At 34.8% G+C, this 22,585-nt stretch overlaps 3 protein-coding genes across 9 annotated transcripts; all 3 read right to left on the reverse strand.

The window, feature by feature from the left end:
• Positions 1-970: 970 nt before the first annotated feature.
• LOC111281086 (protein BIG GRAIN 1-like B) lies at positions 971-2,904 on the reverse strand. Its single transcript, XM_022868683.2, has one exon. It carries the CDS (start codon positions 2,400-2,402, stop codon positions 1,131-1,133), a length of 1,272 nt encoding a protein of 423 aa, XP_022724418.2. The 5' UTR covers positions 2,403-2,904; the 3' UTR covers positions 971-1,130.
• A 7,601-nt stretch (positions 2,905-10,505) lies between these two features.
• Positions 10,506-17,594, reverse strand: LOC111280300 (uncharacterized). 7 transcript variants are annotated; one of them, XM_089756825.1, is made up of 10 exons: positions 17,149-17,594; positions 15,965-16,008; positions 15,479-15,605; positions 14,773-14,905; positions 14,043-14,626; positions 12,970-13,309; positions 12,585-12,855; positions 12,301-12,393; positions 11,758-12,201; positions 10,506-10,956 (listed from the first exon to the last, which is right to left on the reverse strand). In XM_089756825.1, the coding sequence occupies exons 1-10, from the start codon at positions 17,312-17,314 to the stop codon at positions 10,624-10,626; spliced, it is 2,535 nt and encodes an 844-aa protein (XP_089612951.1). In that variant the 5' UTR covers positions 17,315-17,594; the 3' UTR covers positions 10,506-10,623. The 7 variants fall into 7 exon arrangements, with proteins under 7 accessions (XP_089612951.1, XP_089612950.1, XP_022723270.2 ...); XM_089756824.1 differs by having other exon boundaries at positions 12,301-12,396; XM_022867535.2 differs by having other exon boundaries at positions 14,773-14,911.
• Positions 17,595-18,229: 635 nt separating this feature from the next.
• On the reverse strand, positions 18,230-22,347 carry LOC111280302 (protein Brevis radix-like 2). The gene is made up of 5 exons (XM_022867539.2): positions 21,966-22,347; positions 21,384-21,760; positions 20,227-20,362; positions 19,385-19,776; positions 18,230-18,476 (listed from the first exon to the last, which is right to left on the reverse strand). Exons 1-5 carry the CDS (start codon positions 22,089-22,091, stop codon positions 18,398-18,400), a joined length of 1,110 nt encoding a protein of 369 aa, XP_022723274.1. The 5' UTR covers positions 22,092-22,347; the 3' UTR covers positions 18,230-18,397.
• Positions 22,348-22,585: the final 238 nt, after the last annotated feature.

The following is a 22,585-nucleotide window of genomic DNA, read 5'->3' on the forward strand; positions in this document are numbered from 1 at the left end:
AAAGAATCAAAGAATTGCGGTTGATATATCCAAGAAGATCTTAAATCTTGATTAGATAGTTAATTAATAAATAGTCATAAGTGTGAAACTATAAGAAAATTAACATTTTCTTTTTAAACCCAACGTATCGGTGGTTGCATGGCAAATCGCTTTCACAATGTCATTTCTTGATGCTTAGTTAATTATCACTAAAACAAAATGGCCAAGGCAATGGATAAAATTCAATAATCAACAAAAAGCAAAGACAGAGTAAATTTAATTGGCAATATGAGGGATTGATATGTTGGTTTGAAAATGGGAGGTTTAGGGTGTAATATCTTAGGTGAATATATGGAGAGCATTTTCAACCTTTTTGCTCTCATAATTTGGAAGCCAACCAAATTTGACATCAAGGGCTTAGAGGATCAAAGATTAGATCCTTTTGTCCATTGCTTTTGAGACCATGTATCTCTCTCCTTCCCCTTCTCTTTTCTTTTCCAGTTGCCTCGATTTTACCTCCTCCCAAACTATGCCGTCACCGGAAAAATGTATGCTCTGGCCACAATATTTAAAGTTTCAATGCGTTTAATTTATTTATGTCCCAAAAATGTTAAAGCTATATTGATGCATCAACAGCATCTCTTTTCTTGACTAATAACCCGAAATAGATTGGATGGATTGGTGGTGAGTTGCATTATCTTGAAGCAAGGAAGGACCCACATATTTGACAGCAAAAGAAAAAAAAAAGGCTTGGTTGGGTTTGGATGATAAGAGTAGAAAATCTGCCTTTGCTTTTCACCTCATCTTAATCTTCTTCTCCCTCTCTCTCTCTCTCTCTGCCATGTCTTAGATAGCCACTGTTTGCTCATTGTTTAAGGAAATGAAAGCGAAAAAAAATCAAATTAAAGCAAACATAGATACTGTTAATAATTGTCTGATTTATTGATAAAATATTAAAATTTTAATTTTAATGTTAAAAAATAAATCCCGACGGCCTTCAATAAAAAATAAAAAACAAACATTGATACTCACGAAAATCGAAAATAGACTAATTTAATTGCTATACCAAAAGAGAAATTAATATTATTTTTTGATGTAAACCCCCAAACCATTTGACTAATAGTTTTTTTCTTTTTTTGGCACTTTGTGAATTACACAAGCAAACCGTTAGCAATGGCTCGATTGGTATCGAGATGGGTTGTTTCATACACAGGCAATTCTTCTCGATACCTTTCAATACCAATAGCTGAAAAATTATCTAATTCAAAGAGGTCGGAGCTTGCATAACTAGCTGCGTCTTCCTCTTCGTTATCGTCTTCATCAACACTAGACTCTTCATTGCCATCGCAGATATCTCTCGTATCATACTCTTCCTTCTTCTTCTGGTAACTCTTTAAAAGATCCTTTGCGACTTCCACAACTCGACGATTTTCTTTCATGATGCGGAAGTGCTCAAGCTCTTTGGACGTTTGATGATCATTTTCGTAGAGGATGTCTTTATGACCACATGGCCTGGAATCCGCATCAAGAATAACGCTAACAGGACAAAACCTGACTGACCTTTTCGTCCCATTACTGCTTAACTTCCCACTTGAAGATGGAGTCTTGGTCAAACAGGATCTTGAAAACGATGAAGCTGAAGAACATGTTGATGTAGCTTGCTCAGACTTTAACTTTCTTTCCTCATACCCTGACGATGAAATCTTTACCTTCTTTGCATTCCCTGCATTGAAAATCGAGTTAAGGAAGCTTGCAAGCCGTCCACCTGGAGATATCGGCTGCTTAATCTTTTTGAGGTCACTGTAAATCTTCAAGGCCTTGGATTTTGTTCTTACAAAACCACCTTCATGCTTTGGCTTTTGTGTGGCAGTATGGGAACTGTTTTCAACTTCATGTTGAGGCCTTTCATATCTCTCAGACGGAGCTGAGACGCTCGTCCTTATAGGCTTAGGCCTATGAGTAGTGTAATGACTTAATGATGAAGATGATGACCTTGATTTTGAAGTACAAAAGGAATCTGACTCTGAGGATGAAACCCCACCACCGCTGCTAGAATCAGAAGAGCTGGAGCTCGAGTACAGCAACATGGCATCAAAGTCATTTCGAGAGTTTCTTTCAGAATCCGCCATGGATTTTCGTCTAATGACAACATTATTATCACAGCTAATTTTCTTTTCCATCCATTTCTCGATCACGCGAGCACGTTGAAGGCTTGTCATTTCTTCTTCTGTCAATGAACTGTTATTGCTGTGCTTCTTCCTCATGGTATTCTCTCGGTAAAAAATCAGCTCTTCCTCTCCTTGACTACCGTTGGATTCATCAATTGAACGGTAGATAGCGTCAAGAAGAGTTGAGGAGAAAGATGGGTTTTCTCTCCTGTTTCTATACCGACCTTCTCTTGGAAGTTTATCCCACATATCCATGGCTTTATAGGGAGAAAACTAAAAAGAAAAAAGAAGTTGAGGAATGAGGTGAAACAGAATCGAACAGTAGTGGGATTTAAATGATATTGTTTGCTTTTTCTTGTCTGTTTCAAAGAGTTTCAAAAGCTGGATACAAGTGAAAGAGAAAGAGATTAATGGCAGCAACCATGAGTCCAAGATTAATTATGTGAAACAAACAAAGAGACATTTTGAAGACAAAGACTGGCCGGCTCTCTAGCTCTCTCTCTATCTTCTTTTTTTCTCTCTGTAGAAAAAAAAAAAAGAAAAAATGCTTATGAAAAAAAGAAAGCAGACATTTTCATTGATGGGTTCTTGATGGCTTCCATATACAAGCAGAGAGAAAAACAAAACAAAAAAAAAAAAAGAGAGAGAGTAATGAAAGGCAAAATCCACGCCTGAAGAGGAGAGAAACAGAGAGAGAGATTTTTTTTTTTTTTTCAGTCTCTCTCTTTCACACGCTCTTATAAATCCTTACACTTGGGCAAGTGGGTCCTAGCTGGAACCAATGCCAGGTTGGAATGATGATGTGGTAAATTAATTAATAAGTTAATCATGTTAACTTTCTTGGCCTTTAATTAAATTTATTTGTGTTTTTAATTACACCCCATTTTGCCTTTCCCTCCTTACATGAAGTAACCTCATATTTTTTGCTTTTCCTTTCAAAAGATAAAGATCAAAATGAAAGAAAGATAAATCTCATTAATGTGCATGATCATGATTGTTAGATTTGCATAGAGAAGATGTTATGTTGATCCTAACACCAAAGCCAAGATTGATCTGCAGGGTCCATTTTAATTTTTTTCCCTTTAAATTAGTACAAGAAATCAATACTTTCTCAACCTTCCAAATTATCACTCAGGCATATTGCAAGACAATTGTTCAAAATCTCTTCACCTATATACAGTTAAAAGTTTTTTCCCTTTTAGGTAAAGAACAATACAAGTATATTATTCAATAAATTTTAATTTTATAGCATGAATCTTTGAGTTTGAGACTTAACTTGAATGATTTATTTATATTTTTTAAATAATAAATTTTCATAAGTTTGAATTTGAATCTGACTTACTATTTTTTTCTCCAATTTGTTTAGGCTTTGGCTCTTTTGTATAAAAATAAATTCCAAGTTTGGAGCCAATCTAGATAGTATATAGAGATTTGAAGCAATTATGTTGTGAAAGCATTTTTGTCCTTGCCTTTGCCTAGCTATGGCTGCATAGTCAAACTAATGCCGCTCATTGGATATTTTGACCTTGCAAAAGATAATGAAACGATCTGATGAAGTGCAATGATGCTGTGCCCTTGAGTATTCAAATAAATAGGATATGAAGTTTTTGATTCGATTGGGGCGAGTGGTGAAGAGTGAAGACCGATAAAGAGAGGTCAACATCCCTAAATTTTATGTTTACACTGACCTTATTTATTAAGAATTATTAGCAAACAGTACTAGTCATTTTCCAGGTGGTTCAATTCTATTATTTTTATTGTCACATTTAAAATACTTCCAATATTATTGAAGATTTTCAATAATGTACATCTAAATATAGTTATTATAGTATTATTATTGTAGTATTAAATGGAATATCATTGATAATTAATTTTGTCATAAAGTGCAATTTATAAATTCAAAATTTAATTCAATTATTCATACAATTATTTTTAAGAGATAGCATCCAACATCAATATACGATATATAAACATAAAATTTAGTTCAGTTAGTTTTTTAAATGTTAACATTTATAACCTTTCTATTATTTTCAAATGCTAGAATTTCGAGCATTTACCCGAAGTGTTTTAAAAACTTTGATATCTATTCATTGAATAAGCTAAAAACTAGAATTAGTTTTCCATAATGCGAGTCCCAGATGACTAGGAGATCAGTTAATGGGAACATATATTAAGCTAGAGAAACATGTATAACAATTGAATAGTTAGGAAAAGAAATACCAAATGGGAGATTAGGAAAATGAAGTTGTGATCTGATTTACTGTATTACAATATTACAGTGATGATCAGCATATATCTATAACCTTTTTATGATTATATGTTAATCCCAATTCTTTAGCAAATCAGCAATATAATTATGCAGCTGATATGTTGAACAGGGAATGAACATAAAAGGCATAATCAGTTTATGATATCATAATTTACAAAGATGATCACCATTTTTATGACCCTTAAGCAGTGAACATGAAATATAATTATGTGGTTGATATAGTCAACACTGCCTTAATTAATTTCACTAATTAACAAAAAATACACAGTCCATTTCATTGGCAACTAAGGAAAATCATATACCATGTTTCTTTTCTGTTATTAGTAAACCATTTCTGCTATATTGGTGGGTACTCTTGGTCCTTTTATGCATGTCAAATTTGCTGCCCAGTGGAGCAATCCCTATTAGATGGTAGGCAAAGTTTTTCAATTATTGCTCTTGAAAATCATAATTTCTTGCTAGATTTTTTTTTTAATTTATAGAATCTGCTAGATTTTGTTTCTTTTTCTGATCTCATGGAAACAATTAGACTTTGATTAACTTTAGTATTAGAATGATGATCATTCATCATTGGCATTTAAGTTAGTGCCAAATAAGTCAACAGTTTGAGATCAGTTCACAGAACAATACGACAAACTCACAATCCCCTGAATGTTCATATACTGCATATATATATATATACACACACACATGCATACATGCATTCATACACATACATCCATGACATTGGTTTTCAAGCATATTCATAGCCGATGATAACTAATGGATGCATGCCTAACTAGTGGCTAACAAACCTTGGATGAGCTGTTGAGACGATTCATGCATTTACAGGATCTTTTTCCTTGAGCGCCCATCCCTGCAAATGCAACGTCATATTAAAATAGTGCATCCCAATTCCCATAAAGATATGGGAGATTTGGCAATAGTTAGCAATGCCAATGACAAAGAAAGGGATTTTATTCAGTTTCTTTTACATTGAATTATAGACGTCTCTGAACTCATTTTGTTGGCAAAATAATTTTGTTAGGTTTTGGTGATCAAAAGAAATTAAATCAAGAGATCAGCATGTTCGATTGTGGGGATATGGTGCTTATTTGTACAATGATTACACTCGTGGCTCCTAAACTTTACGAGGAGGGGTGGCTTAGGAGGCTAAACTAAAACAAAATGTGATTTGATAAAACTAAGAAAGGATTACGACAAAAAAATGAGTGTGATGAAAGAGAAAAAAAAAAAAAGAGATTAGATTAGGTATATATAAAATGATATAATTATAAATTGGATAGAAAAGGTTCCAAAGAAAGCAAACGTGGGTTGCTTCTCATCAACCCTTTTCCCCCCATGTACTCCTTTTTTCTCTCTTTCCCTTCAAACACACGAAATTTCTCCATTCATTATGGCATTCGATCGCATCTTTGCACAACACCACATCATCAAGTTTCGATATATATATATATATAAACAAATATTCCATTTGGGTAGCTAGCTAGCTAGCGCTATATGCATTTATTTTGCACAAATGTACAGTTACCACCAAGCATGAATAAACATAAAATAAATCATAAATCCAAACCTTTGGCTTAGCCGTATACTCGCCTTCGAGATCTGTGTAAAACCCATAAATAAATCCAAGATTGAATTCAATGTCCTGCTTGTTATGTATATATATCCCTATTTGTCGTAGAGTAATTTCAATAAAAATCCTTTTTTTTTTGTATATAGAATTACACAATGAAAGAATGGTACTCTCTCATCCCGTAAATTTCATCTCAACTATTCAAAATTTGAACTTGAAATTTTATACTTTAAATACTAATAAGAGGTCCCATTGGTGAAACTTCATTGTTTTTCCTTTGCCACCAATTATATTATGGACTTTTGTACAATGACAAAGGCTTTAAATTTACACTATAGGAGAAACAAAGTATATAATGATCACCATCAAGTTTCAATAGAACTATGATTTAATATTATTCACCCTTTTATTTTTCCCCAGTTCTAAGGTAACGAAAGAGCTATATATAATGGCTCTTTATAGAACATGAGATGCATAATTTCTTAGAGATAGTGCTACGTACATATATATCGATTAGGTTTGTGCAGAAAAGGTCGAGAGATTCCATTGGGGGGCTGATGTGAATAAAATGAAAGACGAGAGATTCCGTTCTGATCAACGAATACCAATTTTTGAGGACCAAAAAATCCAACCAAATATTGTTCATTGACGTGCCCTAACAAGGAAAAAAGTTGTTTACCCCCATTTTTCCACTGCTGTCATCCCACCAAAGAATGTTAAAAAATAAAATATTTCAATCTCATAAGCATGAGTAGCATCGTATAATTTTGCTATATATAATAATAATATAGATTAAAGAATACACTCTCTATCAAAACATAGGAAAAATAAAAAAGAAAAAGATATGGTTGCAACCTATTGGCGATGGCATGACTCACTTAAGAGGTGGTGTGGTGTAGGCTGATCACTTGATGTCTAGGATTGTCATCTAGGTGGCTTTCGAAATGCATGCAAATTCATCATCATCATCAATTACAAAGAAGAAAAGATAGTGAGCCTCGTGGCCACAACTTAAAGTGTCCCTGCATGTATACTTGGAAAGGATGGTTTTGAATTGATGAAGGACCATGTTTCATCATTTCTTTTGGATCTTTATTTGTGGTGTGGGTCTTGTAACCATTGCTTTCTAATTAATTGAAACCCTAGATTGATCGCTCTGGCCCATCTTTAATCTTTTTTTATCTTAATTAATGTATTATTTGATAAATTACAAAACTCATTAATTTATTAGAGTTTATATTTAATGTATTATTATTGTATAAATTTTAAATATTATCAATAAATTAAATGATATTATTTTATTAATAAGGTGAATCAAATATCATACAATCTTATTAATAAATAATTTTTAAAATTGTGTTTAGATCTACGTATGATAGCTCTACTTAGAGGTGTAAATGATATATTAGTACTTGTAAATTATTCGGGTTCGACTCAAATAAAATTCGAATTCTGCTCGGTTATTATCAAGTTAAGTTCGAATTTAAGTAACTCGATTTATCGATCAAGTAGAGTTCGAACATTTTTATACCTCACTAGAATAGCTTACAAATCTAATCGAATTTTTATATTTTAATATATTTTATTATTTTAATTAATAATATATCTAAAATTTGAGCTCGAGTTCGAACATAAATAATCAAGTTTTTATCAAATATAAAAATTAAATTTATTTTTACATGTTAATCGAATATAATTGAACGAGATCGAATCGCTTAATTTATATATTAAGTCGATCTCGAGCTAAAAAAAAACTCGATCAAATTTTAATCAAATTTTAAATTTTGAATCAAACTCAAACTCAAGCTTAATATTATATCAACTCAAAATCGATCGATTACACCCTAACTCTACGCACCTTAAGGTGGTCTATTATTTTCCTCTCTTTATTTTTTTTTTTACTGATTCAAGCAATAGAGTGGGTTCAGAGATAAGAAACACAAATCAAACAGTGAATTTTATAATGGACACTAAATTTCAGTTTCAGATTTTATATGGATTAATTGATTGGTACAGCCTTGAAAGGGTACAAACGAACAAACAAATAAACAAACTGAAGCTAATATAGTATGATTGAATAATTAATTCATTAGATACAGGATTTCTTTTGGCTATTACAAACTTGTAGGATTGAGATCATACTTTAGGTTATATTTTTATATATTGACTTTTTTTTTATACTTTTATGTATTGACTTTTTACCGATCGATAAAATTTAAATTTAACTCAAAGTTAAACTCAAATTTATCTCTTCTTTGGATTATTTTAAAAAAAAATTTACATCGATTTAGTGCATTTATTAACTTTGAAATCGAATTCTGATTGATAAAAAAGAAAATAACCTAAGTGATGCAAAATTAACATGTCAACAAGCAACTACAATCAAATTCAATTAACCATTATTTGGTTTTGATCAATTTCACTCTGTTTATAGATGTTAAATCAATTAAACTGGCTCATAATGAACATGCTAAACCCTAACTGCCATTAAAAGGGTAAGATCGTGTTGTGTAAAACAATGATCACCAATCATGATGAATTAGGATGCAAAGTGGAATATAGATAGGGCAGACATCATTCAATCAAAAAAAAAAAAAAAAGCCAATGTTTAAACTTTAGGTTTAGCTTTGTTTCTCTATTAATCAACAATTGAATAAGAATTTAAGTTGAGGTTTTGAAAGGGCTACATAGCGTACGGAAAACTTCGTAAGACGACTAAAAAAAAAAAGTGAATCAAAATTAAGGTTACAGTTAAATTTGAGTTCAACGGGTTTTTATTCGATTTTATAGGGTTAATTTTTTTTTTTTAATTTAAATTTTAAATCGAATCGGATCGAATATTATTAAAAAAAAATCATATTCGGATTGGGTTGATTTTAAGTAAATTTGACCCGATCCGATATTATATTAAAAATTATTTTTTAATTTTTATTTATATATAATTATATATTTATATTTTAAAAATAATATTTTATATTAAAAAATAATATTTTATTAATTTTAAATCGAATCAAATCAAATATAATTTATATAATATTAAATCAGATTTAAATTTAAATATAAAAAATTTTAAAAAATAAGATAAAATCATATTTATTTTTTTTATTATTAAATCAAATCATATTCGAAAGGAGCAAAAATACGTTTCAATCTGACCCGTTCTCCATCTTAATCAAAATCATAAAGCATGCATATCACAGCATGATATGAAATTAATTATTTATAGAAATAAAGGTAGCACGAGCCCCAATGATTACGTGCTTTAATTCCTTAATCAAACTTTTTAGCATATAATGCCAATTCACACGTGAAACGCCGGTGGAAAGTGGAAACCATCACACAAATTCTACCACCTGACATACGCACCGTCGGGTGTGACACCTGAACTGTTTCGGGGTTAATTTTCTCCTCTACCTTGAACTGGAATGCATTAAAATAAAAAAATAATAATAATTGCGATACGTGAGGTTTTGTTTAACAATACAAGTTTATGTATTTTTATATTAAAAAATGGGGTTCGAATTTTTTTAATTTAAAAAATATATATCAATGTATAATTGCATAAAAACTTAATTTGAAGTCCATTTTTGAAGCAGGAAAAATTCATAACTCAACACTCAAAATCCATATCAAGAAGCTCCTGTGGCAAGTAGATTCTTTGTTAAGAGTGAAGAAAATGTCAATGGCTGTCAAATATGAAATGGAAGGAATTTTTTTTTTTTTTGAAAATGGTTAATTTGCTGGGAGAGATTCTGTTCGCAATGAGTTAGGGTGACGTAATGAAAGTAGACGTAATTAAATTAAGATGGAAAGTTGGCAGACAAGTAAGTGTAAGAATTTAAATCCAAATGGAAAGAAAGAAAAGGCATTGGCATTGGTAGGAGATAAAGCATAAAGGAAAGATTATTCCTCCAGCTAGGAGAAAATGAAAGGAAAAAGTGGGTAAAGAAAAAGAAGGAAGTGAAAAAGGAGTGGGGGCTTCCAGCTACGTGCTTAGTCTTAAATGGGCGGGTGACGCTTGGAAGGCCAATCATACAAGCTGATGGACATGCAGAGCCGCATAGGCAAGGGAAGGGCAATGGGGCAGCTAATGTGTTTGCAATCCCAAGGCATAAAGCACAGAGTCCTATACCTACGACCTCTACACAAAGACACACAGACACACACACACACGGACACACACACACACACACACAAAGCCCCCAGCAGTGACTCCCTGTTCTTTCCCTTTTTCCCTCCAACAAAAATAACATGAAAGAATCTTTGCTGCAATACAGACCCTTCAAAAATAACAGAAGGATGAAAAGACAACAGCACATGCATGTATATCCCGGCGTTAATGACCTACGTAAAGCTTAGGTGATTGAGTCCAGTGTGTAATAAGTTACCAAGTGAACCAAATCCATTTTCGCAGCTACAGTAGCATGATTCGTAATTTGGCATGACCCGGACAGAAGATCATCTTGTTCAAGTTTTTATTTCAAGCTTAGTGCAATTTAATAAAAACAGGAAGAGATTAAACACCAATTATGTATTGAATTAAAATGATTGCGGGTTGTTTCACAAAGAAAACTTGAAATTTCTATAGCTACTTCACTCTATTACAAGAGAAAGGGTTAGGTTGACACCATTCAGAAGTTTGTTGTCCAGTTAAGATGACCCAATTGAGGCTGTTGGTAAGCACCTACTTGAGCCACAGAAGCAGCTGAAGCAACCCCAACACCAACATTAGCACCGATGGCAGGACCTAGATGATGTGGGTTTGCCATTGCAGCAGGCTGTGGAGGATGGTACAGCCCTGAGAATTGCATGTGAGAAGATTGTGGCACAGCAGAACTAAAAGATGCATGGCCTGTGTGAGATTGCATATAACCATGAGGTGTTTGTGGCATATTGTAGTATGGAGCAGATTGCAAGCCCGATAGCTCCCTCGGGTTCTGAATCCAGAGATCCGATGCATCAGCCTGTCAAATGACAATGCAGTTAGCATAAAGACCAAGTCAATCAAACTCACCAACTGAATAAAAACTATACACAGCAGAGACAAAAGAACATTTCATCAAACCAAAGAAACACATGCAGAATTACAGAAACTCATTGTGCGTGAGGCAAGTGAAGATATATCACACCGTAGTTGGCAATAATCAATTATACGTCCAACAGGCTCAATTTTGATATCATGACTCAACAAATAACAAAGTCAAATGCTCAACAAAATGTAAAAACCAAACTGCAAAACTCATGGGTGAGTACCTCTCCGCTGCTTTTTTGTGCATTACTTTTCAATATATTCCATATCATAATTCATATCTGTGGGGGGACAGTCAATGATTGTGGACTCCAAATGTATGAACAGTGACTATGGGTGCATTAAAAATAACGGATGAAAAATTAATGAAGAGCAGCCAAAGCAAAACACGAATGACCTGACTCAATAAAGAGCATTAAACCAGTCTATGGTTGTGATATTTCAGGGTTTCACTATCTAATTCAGCTGCAAGCACCAATGTCAATCACTCGAAAATCTTTAAAGAATCAAACATATCCTAGTTATTATAATGCGCATTACTTTTTTCATACTGGTTGGAACTTTTCTTTTAAGCAGATGAGCAGACACCATGTTGCTGTGGTAGAACATCTACACAACCCAAAACCAGATACAACAGGACATTCAAGAATCCTCAATTCACAGTCACTAATGCCTCAATATTTAGTTGATCAGTGGCTCATACTACGGGCTATTGGAGTGAAGAACAATTATATACCTGTTGATTTTGAACATAGATATTGCCATCTTTATATTTGATCCGAGATGAATCTTCAAGACCTGTTGCATTCCCGACTACACCAGGAGCATTGATCGCATACCCAGAGGGACTGGTAAAATTTCCAAACCCATGACTACCAGCAGGAAGTGGTTTGAACTGCTGAATTCCATACTTGAGGCCATTTGCATTAAGATGAGAACTACCTCCTGGCATGAGCACATAGTTGCTACCATTCGATGGGTGCGGATAAGCAGGGTTACTGGAATAACCTGGCATCGCCATCTGTGCTAGATAAATTGGGGAGACAAACTGACGATATGCCATAAGATTAGGAAAATGGGACACATGAACTTGAGGATACATCTGCGCTACTGGTGGTTGTTGCTGCTGCACCATTGGTATTGTTGATGCAGGGATGTTCGCAGCATGCATGCTTAAGGCCTAATTACCATTAGAATCTGCATCAATTCCAGTGATAAAAACAAACAAACCTGTTTTGAAATGAATACTGCTTCTTAAATGCATGTTACTGACACTAACCTCCAGAGGGGATGGTAGACCCTGTCCTCTCGCGGTTTCATCTATTGGGGGTCTGAAATATGGAAAATCATAACCAGTTTGGGGATCATATGCCTGCTATCAAGCCAACACCGCATCAGAACATTCCATTGCAAGGAGCAATCAAGAAAACAGTATTTATTCCAAATTTCAAAATTGCCTTATATCAGAAACACACCAACTGATAAATTTTATAAATATTTGTTCAGGCAAGATTAAAGGTTTGAATTTATGACACCTGTCATTATTCATAAGATTATACTTACCGAAAAACTAGGTAACTCAGGAGGATCCTGCTGCTGCTGTGACTCTGAAGGAGCATAGGATGGACTGTTGTCCTGGATCATTCCTATATCGGCGTAACTGTCCAAATTCTGGGGACTTGAAGTGTCTTTCTTATCAGGCAATTGATGCTCAGATGCAGTACCAGAAGGTGGAGAATCAGATCCAGAATTTCTAAGTTGATCATCTAAAGTGTCAATGGGATTGCCACCACCAGCAGCATGACAGGAAGTTTTGGGAGCAGACACAGACAAACTGCTTAGATCAAATATAAGTAAACCATAAGAAACAAGGAATATGAACTGAAGAACAAATTTTTAACTTTAGACCCTATCGAATGTAAGTAATTACTTGGGAGAAAACACCAACCTAGCAGCAGATTCCCCATTTGAGTCTTCTGCAACACCAGTGACTTGAAAATCAGGCACAAAATTCCTTGACGAATCAAATTCCACTCCAAAGCTGCCAAAAGTAAGTCGACGGCGTTCATTCTCTGGGACTCGAATGTGCTGTGCTATGATAACATTCTCATTCTCATTGATATTTACTTGAGAAAACTTATCTTGCAATTTAGCTGTTTCTGAATCCATGTCCTTGGCATCATCAGCAGGAGGTGAAGCAGACTTCTTAGGTGTACCAATAACTCCAGGATTATTAGCACTTGACTTTTGGCTTGATTTTGGTTTCCATTCTTTATTATGTTGGTTAGCTGCATCAAATATGCATGATAAACTCTCACAAAAACTTCAGAAACAAGTTGAAAACAAGTGCTATAATAACTACTATCTACTGACAGCCATTTGCTAAAATAGCAGTTTAAAGAAACAAAATAAAACCTAACTTGGTCAACAAAAAGACGAAAAGTACCATAATAAGAAGCTTCTAAGGTAACACGAAGATGAGTTGACTTGATATCTAAATCTATCACTGGTTTATTGTGTCTTACATTCTTAAATATTAACCTTGATATACACAGAAGTTCATCTAAATCTATCACTGGTTTATTGTGTCTTACATTCTTAAATATTAACCTTGATATACACAGAAGTTCATCACACTTACAAGAAGCTTAAAATTAACTGAAAAAAAAAAAAAAAAAAAAAAAACTGTATTTGGGTTCTTTTTAACACAACAGAAACTTACTTGCAAAATAATAATAATAATAAAAATAAAAATAATTAAGTAACAATAATAACAGAAAGGCATCAAAGCCACATAACATGGCAATAACCACCACATAATGAGTTACACTTTACTTTAGATACTTTTTTCTCTAATATTTTTGTAAATACATGTTATTTAAACATCTGTCTAATATACAAGTGAGAAGGAATACCCAGGAAAACATTTTATAGATAAGTATAATAATCATATCAAACCTACCCCTTGACCAACAAAAAGGGCAGCTTATTAGATGGATGCTTCGAGTCAAGAGGGAGTACCTTTTTGATGACCTAACACTTGTTGATGTTGCCTGCTCCCATACTGATTGCTCATAAATGACCTGCTTCTAGAAGTCCCTGGCATGACAGATTCAGTTGCACTATTATGGCTGAGCTGGTCTGCTCTAGAAATTGCAGGAAAAGGTCGAAATGCCTCTGATGAAGTGTCCCTCACTACAAGTGAATTGGAGAGAGAACCACTTGCTGCAGTTGAATCTTTGACAGCATTTTCAGAACGCTGACGGCGAACACCCACAACCCCAACTTCACGCTTAATAGCTCCAACAGCAGCAGATGATCTAGAATCAGGAGAAGGAACATGAACAGGATCAGTAGAGGATGAATAAACCCCAACAACCGAGCTGCTTGATGATTGAGTGGCAGAATGTGCTTGAGTATAATCGGGCTTCACTGCCAGTGACCGAGAAACAGCATTAGGTATAAAAGTTTGCTTTTCCTCCAATTCTTTCCTATCAATACCACTTGAATTTGCAACCCGAGCATGTCTCAGTTTTGAACTGAATGGTGCATTTGAAGTTTGAGATGAACTCCGAGGTCTCTGATTGCTTGGTGTTCCGGTTGAACTGCAGAATGGTAATAAAAAGTATAACACTTGGAGCACTCTATTTCACAAGGACTACAACATCAGTAAATACAGGTGCAAAAGAAACCAGAGAAAAAAAGGCTTAGAGTGGAACAGCAAATAAAATAACTGCCAAATAGACATTACCCCTTTTCAGCAACATTCATGGGCACTTGCTCATTTCCAGAAGTTGAGATTTGCAGGAAAGGAGGCTTCGTATCTTTATTTGCATTTTGATTAACTCTATTGTCCCTCACTACACGAAACTCTCTGTTGACTCCTGCATCTAGTAAGGAACTATTCATTAAATAGCAGAAAAAGGTTAAAAGTGCGTCAAGATCGTCAATAATCAGCTGCAGACTTTATGTAGAAGTAGATGGGAACCAAAGCAATTGAATTACAGTTCACTAGACAAGAAAAACTAACACACATTACATGGGTAAAATTTATATAAAATACAAAAAAAAAATCCTAAAGCTGTGGGATTTCATGGAAGGATGGATTAACAAGACTTGAACTCTTAAAGGCACCAGGAAAACCTCGCCAGATCAGCATATTGTGCAAATTGCAAATCTAAGACATTAGAAATCAATATAAAAAGAGTATTATATAATAGTGCAAATCATTACAATCACTAATTTCACTAATATCCATCTTCATAGACAACTTTAAAATCACTTTGTACCAGATTAACAACGACGAAAATCGTTAAAGAAACTTAAGAAATCCTAACTTTAATTCATCACTCCTTGAACATGGGGCAGTATAATGTTTAGCTTCAAGAGACTACATAATCAAGCATTAACTTGCCAAAAAATAAAGGTCATTTAAACATCTTATCTCACTGCATTACCAGGCAAAGCATTCCGAGTATAGACTCCTCTTTGAGAACCACGTTCAGGATATGTACGAAATTTCATCCCTTGACCAACATTCTCAGAATGATTTCTTGGATCCATGGTAACTTGGTACCCAATGCTCTATCATAATGAAATGTCAGATCAGAACAAGTTTTCGCATCTGTACATTAACTCCTCTAGTGGATTCACATTTCAAGATACAGCAAGTAATAAGAATTCAAGTGATTAACAATATATCAATTACTATGGATACAAGATCAATGAAATGCATAAATATCACAGGATAAATTAATAGCAGAACAATATCACACGACTAAGAATATAAAAACAGAGGCACCTATCAAATAATGAGAATGTGGGAAAATCAACAAACAAAGTTAAGATAAAAATATGCACAATGCCCTCTGTTGCAAAAGAAAGTAAGTAACACACAAAAAAGATTCACCAAAAACCAAATTAGTAAATATACAAGATTATACCTCTTTCTTCCTATCTCCTTTTCTCCTTACTACATGAAATGTATCTGAGAAGAAAAAATGAGACTGGATGTAAATAAGAAACATCAATAAAAGTACATTTGAAATATCATCTTAAACAAAAGAAGCAATCTGAAACCACAGCATATCCAAAAGGGAAAACAGAAATTATCAACTTTGAGAACTCATACAAGGCCTAAGATTGATGACTTCTGTTGACCAATTTACCAATTTACCAATTTAATGAAAGTTGCCTAAACAACAGAAAACACAACCAATCCCCTCTTAACAATGGTAATTAACAAAAGGAGGAAAAATGCTAAAATGTCCAACTATTCCAGGTGTGAACATCCCTGGGTCACTCGTTCACTATGCATGGCATGGCATGAAGCATTAGACAGACATAATCATCAAGTCTATCCAATGTCATAATGTCAAGAAATCAGCTCAGAAACAAGTCAATGACGATCATAATGCCAATTGTATGACATACACAAAGATAAGCTGCTTACTTGTCATGCATCAAAATCACTGACCAATGATTGTAAATTAGTACAGTAATTACCATAACATTATACCTTTATTGCTATCTCTGTCCAGAGGGTTTAACCAAACTAAACAGTTCAATCAACCTTTTATGCGGAGGTTTTGATTTCTGGGTTGTACTAATCATACTTAATACTTTACTATCCCCCCCCCCCCAACTATATCTAGTCAACCAGACAAAGTTCTAGAAAAAATTGATTGATGGTTAATCAGCAGGCTCAAAACACCGAAATGTAAGAATAGCACCAAGGCAAAATGACCTACTGCAACAAAAAGAAGAATTAACACAAGATCTTTCAGACTCAGCAAAATGCAGCTAGTATAACGAAAAGAAGAGCACCAAGGCAAAGCTAAAGACAAAAAGAAATATCACCAAACAAGCAAAAACTACATTCTCAGCATGCAAATCATCAGGCATTAAACCTTCTTCATAAAACAATAATCAACTTTCACACTCCAACTAACACAAACCAAAATAGCCTATACCCAAAAACACAATAAAAAAACACTACAAACAAACCCAAAAGAAAGCGCAACTTGAACCAGAACAATCTTGACTTCAAACTCGCGACACTTAAAGCCACTACAAAGCAAACAAAACCCATTTCCCTAAACACCAACAATAAAGGGTTTTAAGTTACCTTGATGAAGCAATTTCTGGGCAGTTTCATTAGGATCCATGTTGGCCTCTTTCAAGGCAACATAGATATCATCATCAGAGTGATTGCCGACTATTTCCTTAATTGACTGTATTGTCTTCCTTACTCGCGGTGAGATATATCCTTCGACTCTTGCCCCGCTTACCATCTCTCTCCCTCTCTCTTTGTTTCAAATTACTCCGAAAAAAAAAAAGCAAAAGACTTTCTCACTTTCCACACTATTTTTTTTAAACAAAAAACCCAGTTTTGATAATACAATTCCAAATTCTATTCTGAATATAAAGAGGGTTCTTTGATTATTTTATTATTATTACTATTAAAACCCTATAAAAGATAAGAGCTAGGGTTTGTATTTAGGGGGAGAAAGAGAGTGAAGAACGGCTTTAGAGAGAGAAAAAGAGAGGTTTGGGAGCGAGGGTTTTGAAAACGTTTTTACTTGGTAGAAATTCGGTTCCTAATTCGGGATCTGCCTAATGACTGATCTGCCCTAAAGTTTTGAATTTCTCGCGGTTTTGTCCTTGAGGTTGTGTGCTTGTATTTTGGAAGTTCTTTGTGAAACAACTGGGCTAACCCCCGTTTCTAGCAGAAGAAAGCTGGGAGTGGAATCAAATGCTGTATTGCAACAATAAGAGCCCAAGAGAACAGAACATGGATCCATCAAGTTTGGGCTGCAACAAAAACGTGAGGCTTTACCTAGCAAGTTGTTTCCACCTTCATTCTTCTATGTGAAATAGTAAATGCACCACCCTTTCAAGTATAAAAATTATATCACAATTAAGTAATTATAATTAAAATTTATGTAAGTTTCATCAAAATTTTATGTAAAATCTACATTTATAAACGTTAGACCTTTATATAATTATTTATTATAATTGAACAATCATAAAATTATAAATAAAATACACCCGCTTATAAGAATTAGATGAAAGAGCGAAAATGAAAAATAAACATTATTTTAACTAGCATTTCTCTTCATCTTTTCGATTTCTGCACCAATTTGTCAGACTCCAAAACACCCAACAATTGCATCCAACCAAATGTGGGCGGAAAAGAGAGAAACAAAGAAGAAAGAAGATTTGTTTGATGATATATCTAAGTAGAAAAATATGCAGAGTTAATACATGTAAGCTTTGTGATTAGTTGTGCCCAGGCACACAGAATTGTCTACCACCACTTGTTAAAAAGCAGACAAAACTTCCAAATGCCACTATCTCATTGATTTGCTAAAATCTCACAAGTACTGTTCTTGTATCCTGGCTCGATTTTCTTCCCACCACGTCCTTGCATGCATTTCTCCAAACCTTTCTCGGCTGCAGCACACATACAAAGGAACAATAATGATTTTATTACTATAAAACAATGCTTGAATTAAATATTAAGCTGTCTGCTGCTGTTGCGGCCATGGAGAATCGGAAAATTAGAGTCTCGGATGACACTAGGGGATGGGGAATTCACAGCAGGAGAACCTGGGAGGTGAGGGGACCAGCATCGTGAGTCAAACTAGCAACAAGAAGGCTTAGATTTTTGGATCATTCATTCACTCCATATGCACTAGGGAAGCTGTTTGCACTCCAATTGGACCAAACTAAATCTTATAGGAGAGTGAAATTGTTTGCTTCTGTCAGGATTGTCCCAGTCCTTCACTGGATATTATATAACTCAATGCTAATTATAAAAAGTCAAAATGTAAAAGAAAACCCTCTAATCAGAACTTAATTCATGGACCATAATGCATGAATAAATAAAGCCAGGATGGGTTGGTTGTACTCTTAGTAATTGGCACGGTTAAACTATTATCAAGTCTCATTGCTTCGTTGCAGTTGAATGCTGAGTGGTCTATGGCACACTTAAGACTGAACATACCCCATTCAAGCTGTTTATCCATAATTTATGAGTAGTCGGACAGTCTGAATATCAGACACCTCAGCATTTTTCTTTTGCAAATAATGCCTTGGCCTCAAATCTCAATTTTAGAGTTTAAGACTACTACTAGAAAAGCCTACAAGGAATGGCTTTAAGCTACCTTCTTAGCCAAGAACGAATGACCCGTTAATAACAATGAGCAAGGAAACATAGAATGAAAATAACAGTTTGGCTTTTGTTCCCATCCATTCTAAAGTCCCAAACCAAGAAAATGCAAACCTAGTTAGTATAAGACTATGTTAACAGTTTTGACCTTTAATCCACCTATCCTCTCTATGTCGAAGAAACCACATACCTGAAGCGGACACGTCTGAGCTCCCGAGTGCCACCTGGAAGTGCTCTAATGGTGATGTAAACTCCTGGTTCATCCTGTTCAACCCATTCTGTTTCCATGTCGCTAGCATTACTGATGGAGAGCTCTCCAGAGCGATCTGCCTCTCTCGATGAACTAGTTCTAACAGAGCCATCCATCGATGATGTCTCAGTTTTGGCTCCGCTAATGCTGGAGAGTTTTGACGTCGAAACAAGTGCACTTGAGTCAAAGTTTTGACGGGATTGTGTGGAGTGATGATCCAGGGAATCTGATGAAGAATAGCCCATTCCTGTTGGCTGGACAAAGTTGCGGGAACGTTCCTTGTTCAGGGGTGGAGTCACAGGACTATCCTTCACAGATTCAATTCTTGAGCCCTGAAAGGGAAGGACGAAAACTAATTTTAAAAACTCAAAAACTTATGGACATGTCATTTTACTAAGAAAGAAAGACGATTACGGTAATCTTTGCGTGAAATTACAGGGCCGCAATCATTTTATGAATGGAATAAACCCCAAAGTGGGCAGGATGACATCAAAGAACAATTTTGCTTGAAACCCTGAAAATGTTGAACCTATAGTTGACTGAAAAATAAAACCAAAGAGAAAAGATCCTCAATCATGGACTGATTGCATCTATTTTAAAGGGATGGTACTTTCAGACCTAATAGTGAAAGTATCCAATCAACATCCCAGTGCCATGTAAAACCTAAAGGTCTTTCACGGTTCACTTAAAATATAGATAGAAAAAAAAAAAAAAAAAAAACTAGGACTTCACCAAGTCATGTTAAGGACAATGAAAAGTCAACACATTCAGGGGAAGCTTACTTCATCTTCAGATCTCGGGGGAGTTGAAAATGGGACAGCTTGACGATTTAAGCGTTGAACATTGTATAATTCCATGACCTTGTCATAGTTCTCTGACCACCAATTTTGAGCTTGCCATTTATTAAACATTTCACGACTGATTAAATCAACAAAAGGAAAGATCAGCACTCCAAGCAATCAACAAGCAACCATAGAACAAAAGAAGAGCAGAGGCTGATAATTGCAGTATTAAAGTTTCATAATCCTTGAAATGAATTTAACAGAATTATAGAGCCAAGTGCCTTTTTTCCCTTCCAAAATTTCTGATATATATATTATCAGGCAAGATGAGATCTCAATATATATATATATATATATATATATATATATATATCCATTCCTAATAGCTAAAGAAGCAACTTTCAAAGAGAAAAAAAAAATAACAAACGAGCTAGCATACAACCAGAAATTTATGATCTTATCCGTTCATAATCTTCCGTCAAACACGCTCTTGATAATTATGAGATGGAAGTGAATTACACATTATTAGAAACCATTGGTGCTTAAAACAGAAGCCATCAAAGTTCCTACCTAAGAAGAAGAAAAGAAGGGAAAATGGTATCCTGATTGAGATGGTTCACACGATTATTTGGCCCATAAAAGAACAACTGTTAATTGAAAAGCAATGACTTGATGTACAAAAGGACATTTTCTTGCGATTCTAATAAATGCTTTGTTTGGTCACTATCATCAAGTAATGAAAATTTGCCAGTGAAGACCCTGAAGGACAAAAGGGACCAGCATGCATGTGAAGAAGACATTTCTTTAGTCCTTTAGTGTTACACTAGATTCACCAATCAGTGTACTGCCTACGGAAAGATCACATAGAACTTGGCCCCAGCACCGTCACACTAACCACATGCAATCACTATCCAACAAATTGAAACCTTCAATATCAAACTCGAGCCAAGAACGGCATCCAAACTAAAAGGAGACAATTTCAAAACAAAACAATAATAACACTTAAAAACCAGAAATTTGATATACAAGAAAATTTTAAACCACAAAGAATAATACAAATATGGCTACCATTTCAATCCCAAAAATAAAAATCATGTGATCACACCAAAATAGATCAGAACCTTCATGCCACATATACCAATAACAAAATTAAGTACCTGAATCGAATTCGTTTCAGATCATTCCCTCCCTCGGGCGATGAAACTAAGGTGATTAAAACACCAGGCTCCACTTGTGCAATCCACTCCTTAGGCTCATCTTCCCCCACAAACACTATTGATTCTGTACGGCCACTAACAGAGGCTGGGGTACCTTCACCACTGGAAAGTCCTTTTAGTCTTGATTCCATCTCCTTGCCCCATATTCTGGGCGTTGAATTCGAGTTTCCTGTTCTACGGTAAGGGCAATGGAAGCGTGCTGAGCCAGAGGCGGCGTCATAGTCGGAATAGTTCCGGTTATGGTTATGGTTTGATGAACCAGAACAAGGCTTGCAGTTTTTATAAGCTCCTGATGCTTTCAATGCAATGTCCTTGATCTGAAAATTATATAAAAAGAAAAGTCCTCTGTCACTTAAAGCCTTACTGAACAGACCATCAAAGTCAAATTATAATGAAATTCACTGGGTCGAAGCAGAACTTCAAATATTCCTAGTTGCCTTTTCCCGCATTTTCTCATCAAACAAACACAAAAGCATGTAAGCAAATTTCTAAATGTTTATATATAGTAACTAATAACAATACCTGAGAAGTGAGGGCCTTAATGGCTTGCCTAGTCCTAGGAGTCTCCAAAGTATCTTCATCCTGTTGGCGCCCAATAGATCCATTGTTATCGGTTAACTGCTTTGAACAAGTTATACACGTTAACATCTTCCCTTCTCTCTCCTTTTCACCCTCCCCTCCCCCAAACAACAAAAACCCAAAACCCAGATCAGATTCAACAACCAAAATTCATGAAGCTTGTTTATGGGAATTTTTCTTTCGTTACGTTAAAGCCTTTTCTTTAGAATATTTAAAGCACATAGGGTGAAAGAGTGAAAAAAGAGAAAGAGAAGAATCAGAAAGACCCCTGGGGCGTAACAGAATATAATAATATAATTGTAATAACAATAATAATAATGAGTTCGGATTGACAGTAGTGACCGTTAATGGAGGAGAAAATAGGGCATGGATTTTTGGTATCGAAATGAAAGAAAGAGTGAGAAATACTCTGTTTCTTTAGCTCTGCCTTAGCTCTCTGTCTGTGTCTGCCTTTCAGCTTTGAGTTATCTCTCTGCCTGCCTGCCTGCCACTGGATCTATCGAGATTTGGGCTAATACGGCAAGTGGTACTATTTTGCAGCTGTCGAGTAACAATTCTCATTA

Source organism: Durio zibethinus, chromosome 28 (assembly GCF_047325235.1).
Source record: "Durio zibethinus cultivar Kanyao isolate XHJ-2024 chromosome 28, ASM4732523v1, whole genome shotgun sequence".
NCBI lineage: Eukaryota > Viridiplantae > Streptophyta > Magnoliopsida > Malvales > Malvaceae > Durio > Durio zibethinus.